Genomic DNA, 19,600 nt, shown 5'->3' on the forward strand with positions numbered 1-19,600 from the left:
AGAAGCAAAGTTTGCTACATCCTAATCTATGTTGATGATATCATACTCATTGGTAGCGACACAGCTATGATCACTTCCTTATTGAACACGCTGGCCAGTGAATTCTCCATCAAGGATCTCGGTGATCTTTACTTCTTTCTGGGTATAGAGGTAAATCGGCATCCAAAAGGCATTTTATTGTCTCAAAATAGATATATTTCGGATTTGGTAACTCGAACGGGTATGACGGATTGTAAACCCGTGAAGACTCCTATGGCTACCACCTTCAAACTCAATGACTCAGGGGGTGCACCCCTAGCTGATCCAACCAATTATCGATCAGTAGTGGGTGCGCTACAATATGTTACACTAACCCGTCCTGATGTTTCATTTATGGTGAATCGTGCGTGCCAATTCATGCATGCACTAACCGAGGAGCATTGGCTGCTTGCCAAGAGAATTATTCGGTATTTAAAGAGTACACAATCAGCAGATCTTTTAATTGAGAGATCTCCAGCCCGTTCACTACAGGCCTTCACTGATGCAGACTGGGCCGGTGATAGGGCTGATCGTAAATCAACAGGTGGTTTTGCGATTTTTCTGGGCCAAAATCTTATTTCCTGTGTTTCTCGGAAACAAAGAACGATGGCTAGATCATCTACTAAGGCTGAGCACAAGGCGCTCGCAGATGCGTCTGCGGAGCTGATTTGGCTTGAATCAGTTCTTATGGAACTAGGTCACACCCTATCTGGGCCTCCAATTCTGTGGTGTGATAATCTTGGGGCCACGTATCTATCAGCTAATCCTGTGTTCCACGCACGCACCAAGCACGTGGAGGTAGATTTTCACTTTGTTCGTGACCGGGTGGCAAAGAAACAACTTCAAGTTCAGTTCATTTCATCACAGGATCAGCTGGCAGACACATTAACCAAGCCCCTGGCGCATTCCCGTTTTGAGACGTTAAGGGACAAGCTGAAGATTCGGTTGCCCGATTCTCCACCTTAAGGGGGTGTATAGAGAGAAAGACCCAGCACAATATTCAGTTACCTTTCTCGGCCATTATCACATGTGTCATCACATGTGATACATATCTTGAACATATATAGTAAACCCAATCGGTTGGGCACCCTTTATGGTTATGTAATATTTTATGTAATATTCTTGTAATCTCTAGAATTGTCTACCAAGTTTAGCTTGGATTCTATTTCATGTATTTATACCCCCTTTGGGGCAAGTCAATGAATTGAGGATCAATTTACACCAATACACCTCAACTAGAAACTACGCGTATGCCTACATTAGTAGTTCACCTTCGGATGCAGCTGATGGGCCAAAAGCAAAGGCGATGGCAATGAACATGAAGGAAACCATTATTAGGGCGACCATGGCAGATTCTGAGTCTTGGGATGACAATATACCTGTTGCTCAGCCTTGGCCGGAATCTAAGCCTTCCCCACCCTCAGCAGAAGACGAAGAAGAAGAAGAAGAAGATGATGACAACATAGATACACAGCTGAAAGCAGTATAGGATTCTTTCTGGGATCTGTACAGGGAGAGCGAGGTTTTATTCAAGAAGGAATTTTTCAAATACCAACAGGATGATTTGTTAAAGAAGCAGAAGAAGGAAGGCCAAACGGATCTCAAAAGTAAAACTTTTCTTGATTTGGAAAAACAGAATCTCCAGAATCATAAAGCAGACCAAAATGAATCAGACGAAGGCTGGGATGTTGCGAAGGAGCTTGAGAGTAGATTCACCTCGGACCCCTCTTGGGCGCTTCAAAATAAAAGACTTTCGATCTAGGAGTAGGAGGTGGAGGGGGGCCACAAGATATCAAGGGATCAGCAAAAGATCGTTAGACCTCATCATAAGGGACTATAAGCTATTGAAACACAATAGTGTATATACAACATAAGTCTATACATACATGTATAATTCAAGGATTTTTATATAATTCATTCATTCCTTCATTCATTATTGAGTTATTTTCTGTGAATCTGTAAATGGAAAATCTCCGTTCTTTTATGTAATCTGTGTGTGTGTGTTTTGTGGTAACCTCTCTCTGTGTTGATGGGTCGCCTAACTGTGCTGATGCGCAACTAGGCACGACCTTGGTAGTTGGCATTTTGGTTGAGTTTGGAGGAGGGGGAACGGGTATGGAGAAAGAATAATTTCCAGTTAGATATTGACGAATTGGGTTTAATGTTCAACATTTGATTGGACTGTAAGTTTCACATGGCTCATGGATTCTGAGGTTGGCATTTTCTGTAGGTATCTCGTCTATGTAGGCATCTCGTCTATCCTCACATGTTGTGCTCAGATATATATCTTTTCCATTACCACAAAAACAAAAAAAAAAAAAGAAAAAAGAAAGATATATATCTTTTCCAAAATGCTAACCTCATAGAGCATATAAGCCTTATCAACGGAGCCTGTGCACCAGCTCAAACAAGATAATTCTCTTATGAGTTTGCTGATCGCGTCCTTGTCTGAGGATGCCCTTCATGTTGCGATTGGGAAAGAAACAAGCCGTGACCTCTGGGATGCTTTGCATCTCGCTTTCGGCTCAGCTTCTACCACCCGCATCCTCTCTCTACTATTGGCTATTCAGGAATTGACCCAGAAAGCTTATGGCCTGTGCTACCTTTCTCCAACATGCCAAGAACATAGCGGATGAGCTCTCTTCCGCTGGGAAACCTCTATCTATTGAAGACTTTAACATTCAAAATTTTCGAGGTCTCCGTCCGGACTTTTAGAATCTGATTCCCACACGCATGGGGCATTCTGAACCAATCTCTTACAATGACCTCCACGGCTTTCCTCTTAGCCACGAGTTCATTGTCAAGTAGTCACTAAAGCAACTGTAATTGACCGAAACTCCATCTGAACCAGCCCCAACCGCCAATATACCACAGAAGGAGAGATCCTCTAGTTCATGATCATTATCCTCCAACCGCAGTGGTTGCAGTAGGGGCAATCGTGGTGGTGGCAGTGGCTGTAGCGATCGTGGTGGTGACCGTTATGGCCGTTTTTACTGCACTTACTGTCATCAAACCAATCACACCATCGATAGATGTTTTATTAAAATGGAAACCCACCTGCCGGTACCAACCCTGCACCTTACCCATCCTCGCCACCGGCCTATTTTACATCACCTTATGCCCCACCCCAGAATCGACCAATTCAGCCCCCATTCCCATATAGTTCAACAACCCCTCCCACAATTGAAATATTCCCTATTCAAGCATAATAGCTCGGGTGGTTCAAATCTCGACCCGCACTTCGAGGACACCGAAGGGAGGGGTAAGTAATTAAATTAAAGGTTAGAACTTGCATCTCCCTTGTCATGGTTTGTCACCAATGACCCCGAACAGTCTCGCCACGGCAGTGCCAAGCTCATCACTGAACGAGGTGTCCAAGTGAGAAAACGCTCCGGGGTACACTCTCCGGTACTCTTCACTTCCCGGACTAGTACTTGGAGGAAAATCAACGAAGTCGCCGTCAACGAATTTCCCCCACCGTTGGTTGAGGAATCTTTCCTCCACAGGCAAGCTCGTACTGTGGTCAATGATTTTGTAGCTGAGTTTGACCAACAGCTCACCAGCATACATGGTAGCGGTAACTACACGTCACGGGAAGAAAATAATAATTAATTATAATCCCGGGTGCGGGTGTAACATCCTCCCCACCTTACAAGAAATTTCGTCCCCGAAATTTGAGACAGCTAGGGTCTCAAGGGATAAGGGCTGTTAAATAACATCATGCCAAGTCACCCACTACTTAAACTAAGTCAAGGGTCGGGTCAAGATGAGGCGGTGCCTATTTGACACATCAGGTCAGGTTTCACAATTCTTTTCCTTTTAGGATCACATTACCATGGGGGTGTGGTTCACAATAACCCTAGGAAAACAGGGTTCCAACTACTAAGTTAAGTCTCAAGGAACAAAGGTTCCCTAAATCTTTTAGATCAAGTGATACTACTCTAGCCTTCACTACTCTGGTCATCCTTGGGTTACAGGATTTAACCTGTCCACTTCCTAACACAGGGTTTACATTTTGAAGGCTTTTATATCTAGTTGTCTTATTACCTAACCCAACTTTAGAATGAATTTGAATATTGATGGAATCTCCTATTGTTCACTCCCAATACGGAGGGAACGCATTTCATGATTCATTGTCCCATTCATATCGATTGTTGGAGAAGGTCTTGTCACATCCTTCAGTTTCAGCTTTCACAACCTTTAAACCTACTACACAGTTATCCCACAGAGAAGAGTCCACATCAGTCCTCTTTCGAGAACCAACAATCTTTACTAGCTTTTGTACAAGTCAACTCTTTAAGCAGGTCTCAATAATTTAACCTACTCGGTCATTAAATTCATTATCCATTATCCTAAGGTTTGGTCAACCAAGGTCAGGGCTCCAACTAGTCACACAGCAAGGTCGAGGTAAGGTCATATTTGTAGTACCATAAATTACATAGGTTGCTGGCCTTTAGGGCAGCATCGGATGCAAACACGGTTGTAGCCAGGGCCTTGCATCCGCCCTTACATTCGATCATGGTATGACACAAATTTTGAAGGTGTTCTTTAACCCAATTTGTCCCACTGGGATCTTTAAGTCCCAAGGACAAGGGAAGGGTGTCCTAGGGTCCACTAGGGTCTGGTTATATCATTAAATTCATTAGGCTTAGAGAGCTCAAGGGATTGACCTCTCAAAGGTCACGTTCTAAGGTTTTGAGTAATGAAACCCAAACTCCTAGTCACACAAGTCCAAGGTTCTATGGGATATCTATATATATTTATATATTTTACTTTCACACCAATACATAGGCATAAATTCAATAATTACATTCATATCCCTATGGACATATCTGTCGTCTAGGTCAATCCACACGAACAAGAAGTTCTCAGGTACGGTTTGCTAAGTACTTTTTTGAAAAGTCAAATAACGGTGTCGGACTTTCTCTATGAGTCTAAATAAGGTTTGGATCAACCAAGTAAAGTTCAAATAGAGTCATCATTAGCTTGAGGTGTTATGAATGACTTCCAAATACACGTGACCTTTATGGCTCACTCAAAGATACCAGCCCAAACCAGCCTATTACTTTCTTTTCTTAATATCTATCTACAGGTCTAGATTCGATGCACCCCATTAAGGGTCTCTACCCGCATAGGTTTAGGTTTCTCTATCTATAAGGTTCGGGTCTTTAAATTCATAGGGTCGAAGGTCTTCAAAATAGGCTCAAAATCTTAAAAGAAATCGGGTGGACTCACGAGCGGTGTCAATACTCTGGGTCCGTTCGTGGCTCATCCACGAAAATAGGGAGAGTGGACTAACGGACGGATGTGAAATGTGAATCCGTTCGTTTGTCCGGTCTCAGAAGTCTCAATGGTCGAAAGGGTTTAAGTCGAACGGATCTACAGACGGACGGATGAGTGTGGATCCGTTCGTTGATCAGCACAGCTTTAAAATGATAATTTCAAGTTTTGTGCAGAGCAGATTCACGCGTGGAGTCACGACAAGTGGATCCGTTCGTTCGTCTGTTCGTAGAATTTTAATAAAATAGAGCCACGAGTTTTAAAACTCACTTTTGGCTCCAAAGAAAGGGACATAGCCGCAGGGAGAAAAAGCTCTATAGGGACTTTCGTTCAAGCTTCCCTTGGGTGGTTTTCTTGTAATCTCAAGCCTCAAGGTTCAACTCTCACTTGTTTAAGATATGGCTTTCTTCTCATTTCTACTTCCTCTTTTATTGGATTTGGGATGAATCATTTCAAGTCAAGATCAAGTCTTGATTTTGCTTGTAATCTCATAGCCATGTACACCAATTCCATGCCAAACCGATTGGGACTGGGGTTTTTGGGTGTAAATCAAGCCCTATTTGATCGATGACACTAAGTTGTTGGATCCTTGTTTGATTATTGCATCTTTTATAAAGTTTCAAGTCTTTGCAAGAATTTTAGAGATTGTTGCTATGTTTGTCATGTCTAGTTGAATTTTACTTGGATTATGTCCAGGTTTTGTTTGTGGTAAAATCCTCACTTCACAATGTTTTGGAAAAACTCTTCAAGTTCAAGTTTAATTCTTTTGCATGCCATAAAATCTCATAGAACATTATCCCATTGTCTTATCTTCAAGCATATTCTCTTGTATACATGATTGTTGATAAAATCCTTAGAATCTTTCCTCTTTTTCTCAGATAAATAATTCTTGTCTCTTGTTGGGGTATTTTTAACCAATAACTTGCTCGTTTGATATTGGTTGGGATGTAAAGTAACCAAAAGCACATGTTGTTCACATTGATCTCATTATGCACATCCATGCACTAGGGATCTCATATGGATTTTACATGTGCATTGATCTTATTCATTTCTCTTTACTCCAAACATCTTCCTCTAGTTATCATGTCTCATTTTTCCTTATATGCTCTTGTCGCAACACAGTTTCCATATCTTGTAGACATTTCACTTATATAATTTTATTTGCCAAGCATAAAGCTTAAATTATCAGGGTAAGATAGGTCACAAGGAACGAGGGAAACAACAAATGAAGAAAACAAAAGCCTAACATAGGTTGGTTCATCAAGACAGGGCAAGAAAACCCATTCTGGCTTGGGCGGTTTTATGCCTGGTTTTACTCAAATATGAAACCGTAGGTAAATCTGCCTGAGACTGAAACCTGAATAAATAGCCTCGGTTAATCATGGATTTACAGGTGGTTTTTACCTGGGCTAAAATCGTATGTAAAACTGTCGGGCCTTTTTCTATAAATTTAAAGCCTGCGATTTAAAGGCTCACTTTCCTCCTTTCAAAACACAACTCTAAAGCTCTGGAGAAACCCTAACCGTGGTCGTACTTGCTCTCTCCTCACTCCTTGGTGGATTTTGGTGCTCCAAATCACTCCTCAATAACACCCAATCGCATTCAGGTAAGATCTCTCTCTCTCTCTCCCATCAATTTCTCTCTTGGATAACTCCAAAACACGATCTCAGGTTTTGGAAACTTGGTTTTTTTTTGTTTGCTTCCTTCATGCTTAATAGGCTATTTATAACCTGATCTTAACCACTTTCTCACCATAAGCAACCTATACAAGGGCTTGCACACGATCTTGGCATCTAACTCAAGGATTTGGGTTAGATTTTAAAAAAACCCAAACCCTAATCGAATTTCCTCTTCCTTCTTGCCATGTATGAACCGGTCTTACTAGATAGGGCTTAGTTTACATCCTTTGAGTTGTCACAAGCCATATTTACTTGTTTCTCATGATTCCAGCTTCCAACTACAAAATCTAAAAAATTTCTTTGAAGTTCAAGGCATACTCCATGATTGAATAAACCCATTTTTTTGCTTGAACCCACTGTTTTGTTTGAAATATTACTTTCTAGGCATAGGGTGGCCACGAATCTTTATTATTTAAGATGTCATTCACATAGTGGCCATGCTTTCCCTTTTTCCCTAACTTCTTAAATCACAATTTAACAAAATCAGAATTTTCTAGCCTAAGAATCCTGCTGTAATTTAATTGCTTTGGGAAAAGAATCAAAGGCTAGGTTTTAAATCTCATAGATTTACATTGATCATCCTACTTAGGCTTTAGCATTCAAGGTACTAATTTGTTATAAATCTTGGCTTTTGGCTGCAGGTTAAGAGTATCTAATGGCTCCAAGAATACGACGTGCACGTGTTGAACAAGTTGCACCAATTGTCCTAGATCCACTATGGTTTCAAAAGATAGAGGACCAAGAACTTTACTGAGACTACTTTCGCTTCAAAAATATAGTGGAAGGGCAGGATGTAGTAGTAGATAATCTCAAAGCTTACATGGTGGGGCAGAGATTCGAGGCATTGGGGTGGACCAACATTCTCAACCTTCCTGAACCATACTACCTGAAACTCATTCGCCATTTCTATACAAATCTGGACACCGAGAACCCGGGCATACAGAATTATCGGATTGTTTTATATGTCAAGGGGGTCCCTATAGCCTTCACAGTAGCACAGTTAGCGGGGATTCTTAATGTGACTAGTGGTTAAGTGAAGACCTATTGCTCATCGGGAAAGAACCCCTATACCTTCATCAAGGGGGAGGTATTGACATTCTGACGGCTATTAGGAGGCTGAACCTGCGAGTGGTGGATGGCTTCGATGAGGTCACAAAGCAACTCTCTGACCAGACTCGGCACCAAAAGGGTACCGAGAGAGGGGTAGATGATATCAACACCTTTCTTGATCGCGGTGGTGGCGGTGGTGCAAATGACTAGCCCAGCTTTCTCTCAACAAATTGAAGTTATCTCGGATAAGTTCTTCTAGTTCTTATCTTAAGATGGATATTTGTGGAGCTCTTTTACTTTTCCTTTAGTTTTCCCTTTTCTCTTTTTTTATTTATTTATTTATTTTTTTGATCAGTTTGTTTGGAACAATTGGGAACTTTTAGAAATGATGGACTTGTATATTTAATCTGAGATGAACAGAATCAAATGTTTTGATTTGGAACAAATGGGATCTTGCATTCTGAGTTGGGAAAAGCACAGTTATGCCCAAACAAAGAATCTGGAATAATTATGGTGTTTAGATTGGTATCTTTTGATTGAGCAGGATGGAATCATATATTTTTTGTTAGAATGGAAGAAATCATGAATGTTGAAATGAGAAGGATATGGTTGCCTCCCAAGAAGATTTGGAATAATTGGGTATTTGTAATTAATCTTATATGTATCTCTATGTATTTGCTTAATTCTCTCTTGTTTAAATCATTGTTGATAATTGTGGTTGGTTATGATTGGTTCATTATTGTTTATGAATTATAGCATATAATTGCCCATCTATGACCTACTTAAGATTCAACCAAGCAATTACACAGTTATAGTTTAACAGCCTATGGTTCAAGTCCTAAGTTCTATGTTGCCTATTATCTTCTAAGTTCTTGTCTCACCACAATCAGTCTTCTCCTATGTCTGCACACAATCATTTATGTTCTTAAAGATTTTTTTTTTTAGTTTAAAACCTAATTGTGGAGAGTAAATCAAGAGTCCGTGAGACTGTGGTCGGTGCAGAGCATCATTGCTCTAATACCACTCTATCACGCCCCCATTCCGGACAAGGAATATAATATAATACAAGGGGTCACTAGGACGACGCGTGTCATCCCATTAAGCTACCAGGATCACTGACACAGTGTCCCAACGCACAATCATAACTAATATTAAAGTAATATAATATCAGAGTGCGAAAAAGGAATATTACATTCTAAAAGATCAATAGTTTTGCGAAAGCGTATAAAATCGAATAGTTACAAGATGTTCAAAGGCTAAATGAAAAATACTGTAATTAATACATTTCCCATGACCATCTAACAACTATCAACAAGGGTATAATAGTAATGTTTATACATGGGCTTTAAGCCCTAAAATAATCAGAAAAGGGACCAAGTCCCAACCATCATTATGCCCTTTAGGCAACATCATTTCGAGGACATCGATCACAGTGCTCCTCCACCACCTGCATCATAATCTAAAAAGTGTATACACGAGGGGGTTAGCTCCACTGAGCCAGTGAGGGGATGGGGATGCACAAACATGCAATCCACATAGTCCAATGATGCATGCACATGTTAATTCAATTTTTTCACCTATCACACAACTAAGTCAGAGGTATATGCTATTATGACAACTCGGGAGACACTGTGGGTCAGTTATCTTATCGCCACAATGAATCCTCAATTATCACCAGGGGGCCTACGCCGGTCGAAGCCACCAAAATCATCCAGTGGCAGACCCCGATAACCATTACTACCATGACTGGCCTCTCCCACTTCCTCAGAATGTGGAGTTCTGATTACCCAACACCTAAACCCCTGTTGGTAAGTGTCGTAGCATAAGGGTGCAAAAACCCTAACCGCAGATGTACTACATGTAAGTCCTATCTTCCCGAGAGGTATTCCGGGCACATCAACTTTTCATCTGGTTTTACACCCAGGTACCAGCACGGCATGACGCATACAGTTCAATATGAAATTCAATCAAAGATATTAAATATATAATCTGGGGCTCCGGCACCAGCATTCACCGACACCGTAACTCGATAAGAAATGGAAAGCAACCACAACATCATCATATCAATCATTTAATAAAATATACAAATGCACAAATATACTTAATAAATTATACTAATAGCATGATACATAACGCAAATATTAGTAACAAGCCCAAACAACCAAACCCACTCACCCTAGGTGTGATATCCGGAAGTTATGAGATGTTGCCGCGATTAAGTAGTATGTTGCAAAAATGGGAGATTTAACCTAGCGAAAGAGTGAGAATATGGTTAATTATGTCAAAAGGGAGGATCCCCAAAAAATCCCCCACAAATTACCTAAGTTGTAGACTTAAAGGTAGGGTAGTTTTATGGGTGGTTTCATGCCCAAACCTAAAACCACATGTAAATTCAACCTTAATAGGGGCTTAGGAAGGGTTCTGCTAGGTGCGATTTTATGGGTGGTTTCTCAGGGTATCTGAAACTGCGCCTAAAACCAACTTTAACCGAGAGCTTCTTAAGAGGATGGTCTCAGGGTGGCTGTAGGGGCGGTTTCTCGTAGGTCCTGAAACTGCAGGTAAAACCACATGTCTCCAAACCCCAAAATCAAAGGATTATTCACCAAGGCTTCCATTTTCAAGTAGATTGGAGAAAAAGAAACACCAAGAGAGCTTCCTCCTTGGCACATTAGGGTCCTAAGACCTCATTAGGCCTATGCATCCCAAGGATTCAATAAAAGAAAGCAAGGAGAACCTCATTTAGGGCATAATAGGGTAGAAACCCTAGGTCTTTCCATTGGGATGGGATTGGGAGCTTTGAGGTTAGGCAAAGGAGTAAGATAGCTCCACCATGATCATGGCCATGAGTTCACATCGATCCTTGGGTCTCAAAATAAACCCTAGACCGATTCTCTCCCATCTCCCAACCCCAAAACCCAAAATAAAGAAGGAAGAAGGCCTTAAAGGCTTACCTACCTTAAGGAAGTGGTACCCACGTTGAGGCTCCAAGAAGCAAGATCCTCAAGCCCCCTATCAAGCTCCTCCACCCCTCTTCTCCCTTCTCTCCTTCCTCCATGTTTTAGGTTTGGTGAGAATAGTAAAGAGAAGTAAATGCCTTTAGTTCTAAATAGGCAATGTGACTTTAGGACCCGTTTGGTTGGGTAACATTAGAATAGAAATCCATTTTTAGTTCATCAAGTCAAATGGGCCTAATGGGATAAATGGATTGACCCACTAGTTTCAAATAGAAAAGAACCCACTTAAGGATGGGTCCATCCACCATGGGATTATAAGCCCATCACAAGCTCCTTTAAATAAGTGGGACCCACAATTAAAATATTCCCTATTCAAGCATAATAGCTCGGGTGGTTCAAACTCTGACCCGTACTTCGAGGACACCAAAGGGAGGGGTAAGTAATTAAATTGAATGTTAGAACTTACATCTCCCTTATCATGGTTTGTCACTAATGACCCCGAACAGTCTCGCCATGGCAGTGCCAAGCTCATCACTGAAGGTGTCCAAGTGAGGCGACGCTCCGAGGTACACTCTCCAGTACTCTTTACTTCCCAGACTAGTACTTGGAGGAAACTCAAAGAAGTTGCCGTCAATGAATTTCCCCCACCGTCGATTGAGGAATCTTTCCTCCACAGGCAAGCCCGTACTGTGGTCAATAATTTTGTAGCTGAGTTTGACCACCAGTGAGAATAGCTCACCAGTATACATGGCAGCGGTAACTACACGTCATGGGAAGAAAATAATAATTAATTATAATCCCGAGTGCGGGTGTAACATCTCAACCCTCCGCTCATGTTGTTGAATAAACCTCTGTATCGGGTTGGCATCATTTCCTGGGTCATCCCACTAAACAAATTGTGTGCTCTGTCATAAAGGCCAATAATTTGCCCGTCTTTTCCTCTAAATCTAATAATTTTTGTAATGCCTGCCAACTTGGTAAGGAGCGCCGTTTAACTCTTCACATAACCTCTTTAAGAAGCAGTTTTCCATTGGACTTGGTGTTTAGCGATGTGTGGGCTTCCTCCCCCAATTTATCTTTTTTTGGCAACCGCTATTTTGTGATCTTTGTAGACAACTACAGTAAATACATCTGGTTTTACCCCTTGGCTAGAAAATCAAATGTTCTAGTTACTTTTACTTAGTTCAAGGCCCTAGTGGAGAGACAATTTTCTCGTCAAGTCAAAGCTGTTCAAACTGATTGGGGCGGAGAATTTATAACAGTGACCCACTTTTTTGAACCTCTTAGAATTCACCACTGGGTTGCTTGCCCTCATACCCATGAGAAACAATGGTTAGTTGAATGGCGACACGACCATATCATTGAAACTGGACTTACCCTTCTTGCTCATGGATCCATCTCTCACCAATATTGGGATTTTGCATTTGAAATAGCAGTATTCCTTACCAATCGGAAGCCATCCCGGGGGACATCTAACCAAACTCCATTTCACTTAGTCCACAAGAAAGACCCAGAATGATCCCATACGGGGTATCGATGTCTTGATCTCCAATCTAACAAGCTTTATATAGCCCGTCATGCTTGTTTTGACGAGTCTACCTTTCCATTTCCCTCTCAATCTGTTCTTGGCTCCCCCCCCCCCCCCCGTCATTACCCTTACCATCACTACAATGGGCTACTACTAGGAATACTGTACCACATAACCCCGAACCTATTACTAAGTCCCACCACCACGTGCACCTTCTCCTCCAACCAACCATCCACTTTCACCCCCTCTTACTCACTCCTATTCCCTCCCATCTCCACCCACCTGCACCTATTTGCCCACTCCACTCATAAGCACCTCTTTCCCCACTCCACTCACCCGTACCTCTTTCCCCTTCTCCCTCCACAGGTTCCACACCACCTATTAAAACTTGACCTATCCATTCCCTCTACCCACCCTTACCATCCTCAGGAACCACCTCCCCCCCCCCCCCACCTCTTCCGCTCTACCACCCATGGCCGATCGTATCATTGCCCCAACATGCATTCACCCTATGACCCTTGACCGCCACTTTACCTCCCAACCATATGCCCTGATCACCGCCACCTCCCCACCCCTCTTACTTGAACCCACTTGTTTTACACAAGCAACCAAGGTACAAGAATGGCGCAGTGCTATGACCACTGAGTCCAATGCGCTTTTGGGCAGTCACACTTGGACATTAGTTCCCACCCCCCATGTTAACATTATTGGTTGTCAATGGATTTATAAAGTTAAAAGGAAGGTTGACGAAACACTGGAACGGTACAAGGCCAGTCTGGTGGAAAAAAGATTTCACCAACAATAGGGCTTGGATTACACCGAGACCTTTGGTCCTGTTGTGAAACCCACCACTATACATATAGTGCTATCTTTGGCATTATCTCATGACTGGGTCATTCACCTACTTGATGTCCAAAATGCTTTCTTGCATGGCATTTTCAATGAGGAGGTTTTTATGTCCCAGTCACCTGGGTTTGAAGACAAGTCTCACCCAGACTACGTTTGTCTCCTACACAAATCCTTGTATGGCCTCAAACAGGTGCCCAGGGCATGGTTCAATTGCCTGTCTCAATTTCTACTTGCTTCAGGGTTTGTTGCATCAAAGACTGACCCATCTCTTTTTATTTACCACCATGGTGCTATTACCACCTATGTCTTGGTTTATGTTGATGACATTATAGTAACCAGCAGTAAGGCTGCTCATGTAACCCCTCTCCTACAACAGCTGGCTATGTCCTTCTCCATAAAAGATTTGGGACCCTTAAGTTTCTTTTTGGGGGTCAAGGTTGTTCGCATTGCTGGTGGCATTCTTCTATCTCAATCATGCTACATCACCGACCTCCTTCAACGGGCCAGCATGGCTGATTGTAAACTGATATTGACACCAATGGCTACCACTACACGACTATTTGCTACAGGGGGTGGTCCAATGAAAGACCCAACCAGGTATAGAATGATTGTCAAGGCACTACAATACATAACTTTGACTAGACCAAATGTTGCTTACTCTGTGAATCAGGCTTGCCAATTCATGCATGCTCCTACAGAGCACCATTGTACCCATGTCAAGCGTATACTACGCTACCTCAAGCACACAAAGTCCTATGGTCTCTTCATTAATCGGTCCACCGATATAGCCCTTCAAGCCTTTACAAATGCCAATTGGGCCGATAATGGTGATGATTGCAAGTCCACTGGTGGGTATGCCGTCTCTGGGACCCAATCTCATTTTATGGACCTCTAAGAAATAAAAGACAGTGGCCCAGTCCTCAACCGAAGCTAAATACAAGCCCCTAGCCGATGCCTCCGCAGAAATCACTTGGTTGACCTCTATTTTTTGGTGAACTCGGCATACCCCTACACCAACCTCCAATTTTGTGGTATGATAATATTAGTGCCAGTTACTTGTCAGCAAATCCCGTGTTTCATGTACGCATGAAACATGTGGAAATTGACTTCCATTTTGTGTGTGACACGGTGGCCAAGAAAGATCTTCGGGTTCAGTTCATTTCTAGCAAGGACCAGCTCGCTGACATTTTCACCAAAGGACTCTTTACTGCATGGCTTACATTTCTTTTGGATAAGCTGAAGATTTGCAGACCGCCATCTTCAACTTAAGGGGGTGTATCCATGGACCCTGTGCACCAGCTCAATTCAGCAATCCTTGACTGATTCTCCTTTCCTTATTTAGCTGCAAGAGATTGGATGATTGACTCAATCACCCATTACAGCCTTCCTACCTTGTATAGGTTCCTTGATTGTCTCAATCATTCATCATAATATTCATACGTTGTATAGGTTCCCTGATTGATAGGGTTACCATTGTAAGATATTGTAATTGATTCTTTATTAATACAAAGGTATCCTCACAATGGAGGATACAATGGATTATTAGTTTAATAAGCCTCATGAGCATCAAGTCAAGTGATGTAGGCTAAGCACAAATTGTAAAAAAAAGTAGAAATTGAAAAACAAGCGGGATTTATTTACTAATGAGAACAAAGACACACAATAGATGGGGATTCACTTGACCCAAAGGCAGGAGATTCAATCAACCCAACATGAGGATTCACTCAATTCTCAAAGGAACTTGAAGTTCGTACATAGAAAATACTATTCAAAAGCTGCTTTCAAAATAAACAATTCCAATATTTAAAGGGGGTGGGGGAAAGAGACGTTAGAGGGGGGAGGGGAGAAGAGAGCCATTGGCTCTTGGAATTAAAAAAAAAAAGAGCTGTTAGGGGGGGTGGGGTTTGGGCATATCACGTCATTATTCTCCCCTACTTTGAAAGAACTCATCCTCGAGTTTATATATTGGAGTGTCTGGATCATAATAGGGGTAGAGATAAAAAAATGTTGAAGATGGCTCTAATGTTCATGCCTTCGGGCATCTCTAAGCGATAAACATTTGCTCCAATTTTCTTGAGAATGCGGCATGGACCAGTCTTCTTATATTTGAGCTTGTTATAGGTGCCACTAGGAAATCTTTCTTTCTGCAAGTATACCATGACTAAGCTGCCTTCCTCAAATTCTGCATGTTGTCGGTGGGCATCAGCAGCCTCCTTGTAACGTTCATTGGCTTTGTGGAGTTTGACTCGTACTTGCTCTTGGATCTCCCGAACGTGACTTACAAGTTCTTTCGCTTCCATGCTACTCTTGCTTGGATTTGGAATTGGAACACAATTTAGGATTTAATTAGGACTTTCCCATATACGATCTCAAATGGACATTTTTGAGTGGACGGGCATTTGGAAATATTGTAGGCAAACTCAGCTTGAGGCAAAATTTAGATCCTATTGATGTGCCTGATCACCTGCAAGACAACAAAGCAAATCACCAAGTGATCCATTCACGACCTTAGTTTGACATATGAGTAGGACCTATAGGTCTACCATGTCATAAAATTTGGGTCACTTAGGAGACTTGTACATCCATTTAGGTAAGACTTCCTAAGTGGGCTATGTAGGAGGTTCTTACCGTTTAAATTTTGTAATGGCAGCTTAGCAATAATAACTTAATTTACACAAGCGATGTGGATGACACATTTTAATTGTCTAAAGAAGGCATGAGGATTGATCATATTAAGGTGAAAAATAGGAAAAAGATTATTTCCAAGTTGTGTGGCACCTGCACCTAGACATAAAGGGGAGAAATTATGGCTCCGCTCCTATTGATGCCCCTACGTGTCTTCTAATTGGCCCCCATACCGGTGCAAGGGCCACGAAGCCTAGCACGATCCCCTGCCTAAAAAAAAAAACAAAAAATAAATGCCCATGAGTATCTATGCTATGGGGAATGGGCATATGGGGCTAGGACTATAAGAGTTTGGAAAGGAAAACGATGAGCTGCAGCAGTATTCGAGTAGCATGTTATTGCACAAACAAGTTAGATTACTGTGAGAAAACAAAGCATAAAGATTTATGTTATGTAATACATTGGGAAATACTATACCTTTGCTTTCTCCTAGAGTTTATGCAATGAATATCAAGCCATTCTGTAGACTTTTTAATTTCATTCTTCCTTATATATGCCATAGAATATCCGAAATAACAAATAATTTGAGTCATTAAGTGAAGTACTTGTAAGATATTTTCTTATTGGGTGGCCTAATTAAGCAAGTCCATCCCAACGTTCATCTTAATTATACTTTGGATGTTTAATTTCCTATTTGTTAGGCCTTAGTATGTTATTGGATAAGTCACTCTCTTAGTATCCATTAATATTTAGCCGTTGTGGGAGACTAGATATTAACCATTTAATAGGGTGACTTAGGTCCTCTGTCAAGCCCACCCTTGACTGACTGGAATTTTGGATGAAGGACAAGGACCTCTGACCAGTCACCCAAACACACTGTGGAGCATCACTCCAGTGGTTGAATTTAATGGAGAACCCCCGAGGATGTCCTCCTATATATTTATCAGAAGATGGATTAAAGACCCATACAACTGCACTGCCCGCAGCATGATGTACTGCATAAACCCCAGGTACTCTCTCTCCTATCCATAAATGTGGGGCCCACATCTATTCAGATGTGTGTCAAACCCTGGGTGAGGTGTTGGTGCAAAGCCCAAGCCCTGGGCCAAGCACCTGTGCAAGCACAGGGCCTATACAACATTGTTGTATTCTTTGGGCGATGCACGGGGCGATTGGCCCAAAGGCCCAAAGAATCGCCTAGACTGGCTGAAAATAGTATGTTGGACTCCAGACTTGTGGGGACTACCCATACAAACCATGAACACCCTCTAGGGGTAGATGGGAATTTTAGGAACCATAACCCACCCCTGGAACCATGTGGACCCCACCTGAGCAGCCAGAATGGCTCAGAATTCAGTTAAAAATGCATTTTGGAGGAAGGGGACCCAATGCCAAATAGATCCCAGTGGGGCCAACGCTATAAATAGAGGAGGGGGAAATATACATTTCGTTTACTGCTCCAGCTGAAACAGAAAAAGGAGAGAAAGAGGGAAAGAGAAGAGAGAGGAAGAAGAAGAGGAAAGAGGAGGAGACCAGAGCTACCTACCTGCACCCTGTCTCTGCAGCACTTCAATCCTCAGGTAACCATCTTCATCTCCATATGCTGCTGTCCTCAGTACCTCTCTGTTGATCTCTGCTCTGTTGCTGGTGTTCCTGGCTAGTAAAGCCCAAGACACCTTGGACTTTCCTTGGGGTGCATCAAATCTGACATGCAAAGCTATTGCATGTAAGATCTAAGCATTTTATATATGATTTTATTGCTGATATACAGCTGAGACTGAAACCAGTCTCTGTGCCAGACTGCACTGCCCAGTTGCACCCAGAACAGGCAGTCTGGGCATGGATCTATACATGCAAGCTGATCCTTGCTTAGATTAGTGTAGGAACAACATCCTACCATGAATGTATACGTAAAACTGCCCTTGCATGCAGCCCAAACCGAGGCTTTGAGCTGGAGCACAGCCTGGGTTACTCTTCTCTGAGTTGACAGAATAGCTCCTGGTTTCCAAATGAGTGAACTGAGCTCAAAACCCTTCGAACCAGTGGATCATACACTAAATATGGTCCATGACCATCATACATGCTTTAATGATCGATGCCATAGCTGCCCATGCAGAAAAATCCAAGATTTTAGCTCAAAACTCGACTCAAACAAGCTCTGGGCAATGCACTGGGCGATTGGCCCAATCACCCAGTGAAACGCCTAGAGATGTATTCTGAGTTGAATTGCTATCTAGTCTCTGTGGACCCTCACCAATGGGCTATGTACTATGTGTGGAAGTGGTAAATGAGGCTTTTAAGCCTTTTAAAAAGGGGCTTTTCAACGAGAATCTGCAGAGAGCGCATTTGGAAGAAAAAAGAGAAAAATCGTGAAGAACACGATACTTTGAAAAACCTAAATGGGCTGATCTCTCCCTCTAAAACTTTGATTTGGATTTAAAAAAAAAATAGAAGGATATTTGGGTTGCATCAAAGCTTATTCTCAATGGGTTTTTGAAGATTGCAACTTGCTTATTGAAGTATTGTTCATGAGGAAATTGGGGGTTTTGATTGGTTCTTGAAGAAATCCAAGAAGAGGAAGAGACAAGAAGAAATGAGCTATCTGTGGTCCCCTTATGGCAGTGTCTACTTGAAAACCCAAGTTTTTCCTTACAAGGGAAGAGTTGGTAGTTCCAGTGGGCTCCATCACATCTGAGATCGATACAGACAAATGGTTGTAAGGCTTTTTACCTCCTATTTTTCTTTATAATTGTGTGTGTTCTCTATTATTACTAGTGTTAGGTGATGCATGTTGATAACCTAAGCTAGTCTGAGCTTGATTGTAGGGTATTGCTATAAACCCTACTCTATTGATTTTTATTCTGTATTTAGTGGGTGCTAAATACTGGGAGTGGATGCTCTTAGGCTGTGAGTACTTTTTGTACTAGCATTAATTGCCCTCTTAGTTCTATGCTGAGAAAATTTGGGTGTGGATGCTCCTAGCTATAGGTGCAGCAAAAGTTGAGTATTGGGCAAATACGAAGCCTTTAGTGGCATTGCTCCATGGATGTAGGCAACTTGCCGAACCACGTATACCTTGTGTTGTGCATGTGGATTTTTGCATTATATCTTTATTGTTGCATTTGGAGTGTGTAGGCTGCAGGATGGGTGTACACACTTGGTAGAGCCTTTGCGGCTGGGGTGTGTACACGACCTTGTGGTTTGTTTTCAGATATGCCTAGTAATTACCAGTGCCAGTGGGGAAGAAATTGAAAATTTTGGATCACTGATTCACTCCCTCCTCTAAGTGATAGCCATCGAACAACAAAACAGAGGCGCAGGGCTTCTCCCCTTCCTATCCTTAAGAGAGACCCTCTTCAACATTGTCGTTGGGAAAGTGGAGGAGGTTGTCGATGAACCTAGCTCGCTGGGACAACCGTCAGTCCATTTGCAACCCACAGGTCATCAAGAAACCTTGCTGGAATGATTTCATGAATGCCATCTCTAATCGGAAACCACCTTTTAATGTTTTTGCCGTTTACGGCACCTAGTGGTGGTAGACAAGATGAGGGTTTTAGGGAAGGAGAGCTGCGTAGGTGGTAAATGGGAAAAGGGGAGGAAGAGGAAAGTGAGGGAAA

The 19,600-nt window shown here is 42.1% G+C and overlaps 1 protein-coding gene across 1 annotated transcript; it reads left to right on the forward strand.

Annotated features, from left to right (window-relative positions):
- Positions 1-1,363: 1,363 nt before the first annotated feature.
- LOC122650546 (uncharacterized mitochondrial protein AtMg00810-like) lies at positions 1,364-14,253 on the forward strand. Its single transcript, XM_043843949.1, has 3 exons — positions 1,364-1,501; positions 1,655-1,724; positions 13,598-14,253. Exons 1-3 carry the CDS (start codon positions 1,364-1,366, stop codon positions 14,251-14,253), a joined length of 864 nt encoding a protein of 287 aa, XP_043699884.1.
- The last annotated feature ends 5,347 nt before the right edge of the window (positions 14,254-19,600 follow it).

The sequence above is a fragment of the Telopea speciosissima genome, chromosome 2 (assembly GCF_018873765.1).
Source record: "Telopea speciosissima isolate NSW1024214 ecotype Mountain lineage chromosome 2, Tspe_v1, whole genome shotgun sequence".
In the NCBI taxonomy this organism is placed as follows: Eukaryota; Viridiplantae; Streptophyta; class Magnoliopsida; order Proteales; family Proteaceae; genus Telopea; species Telopea speciosissima.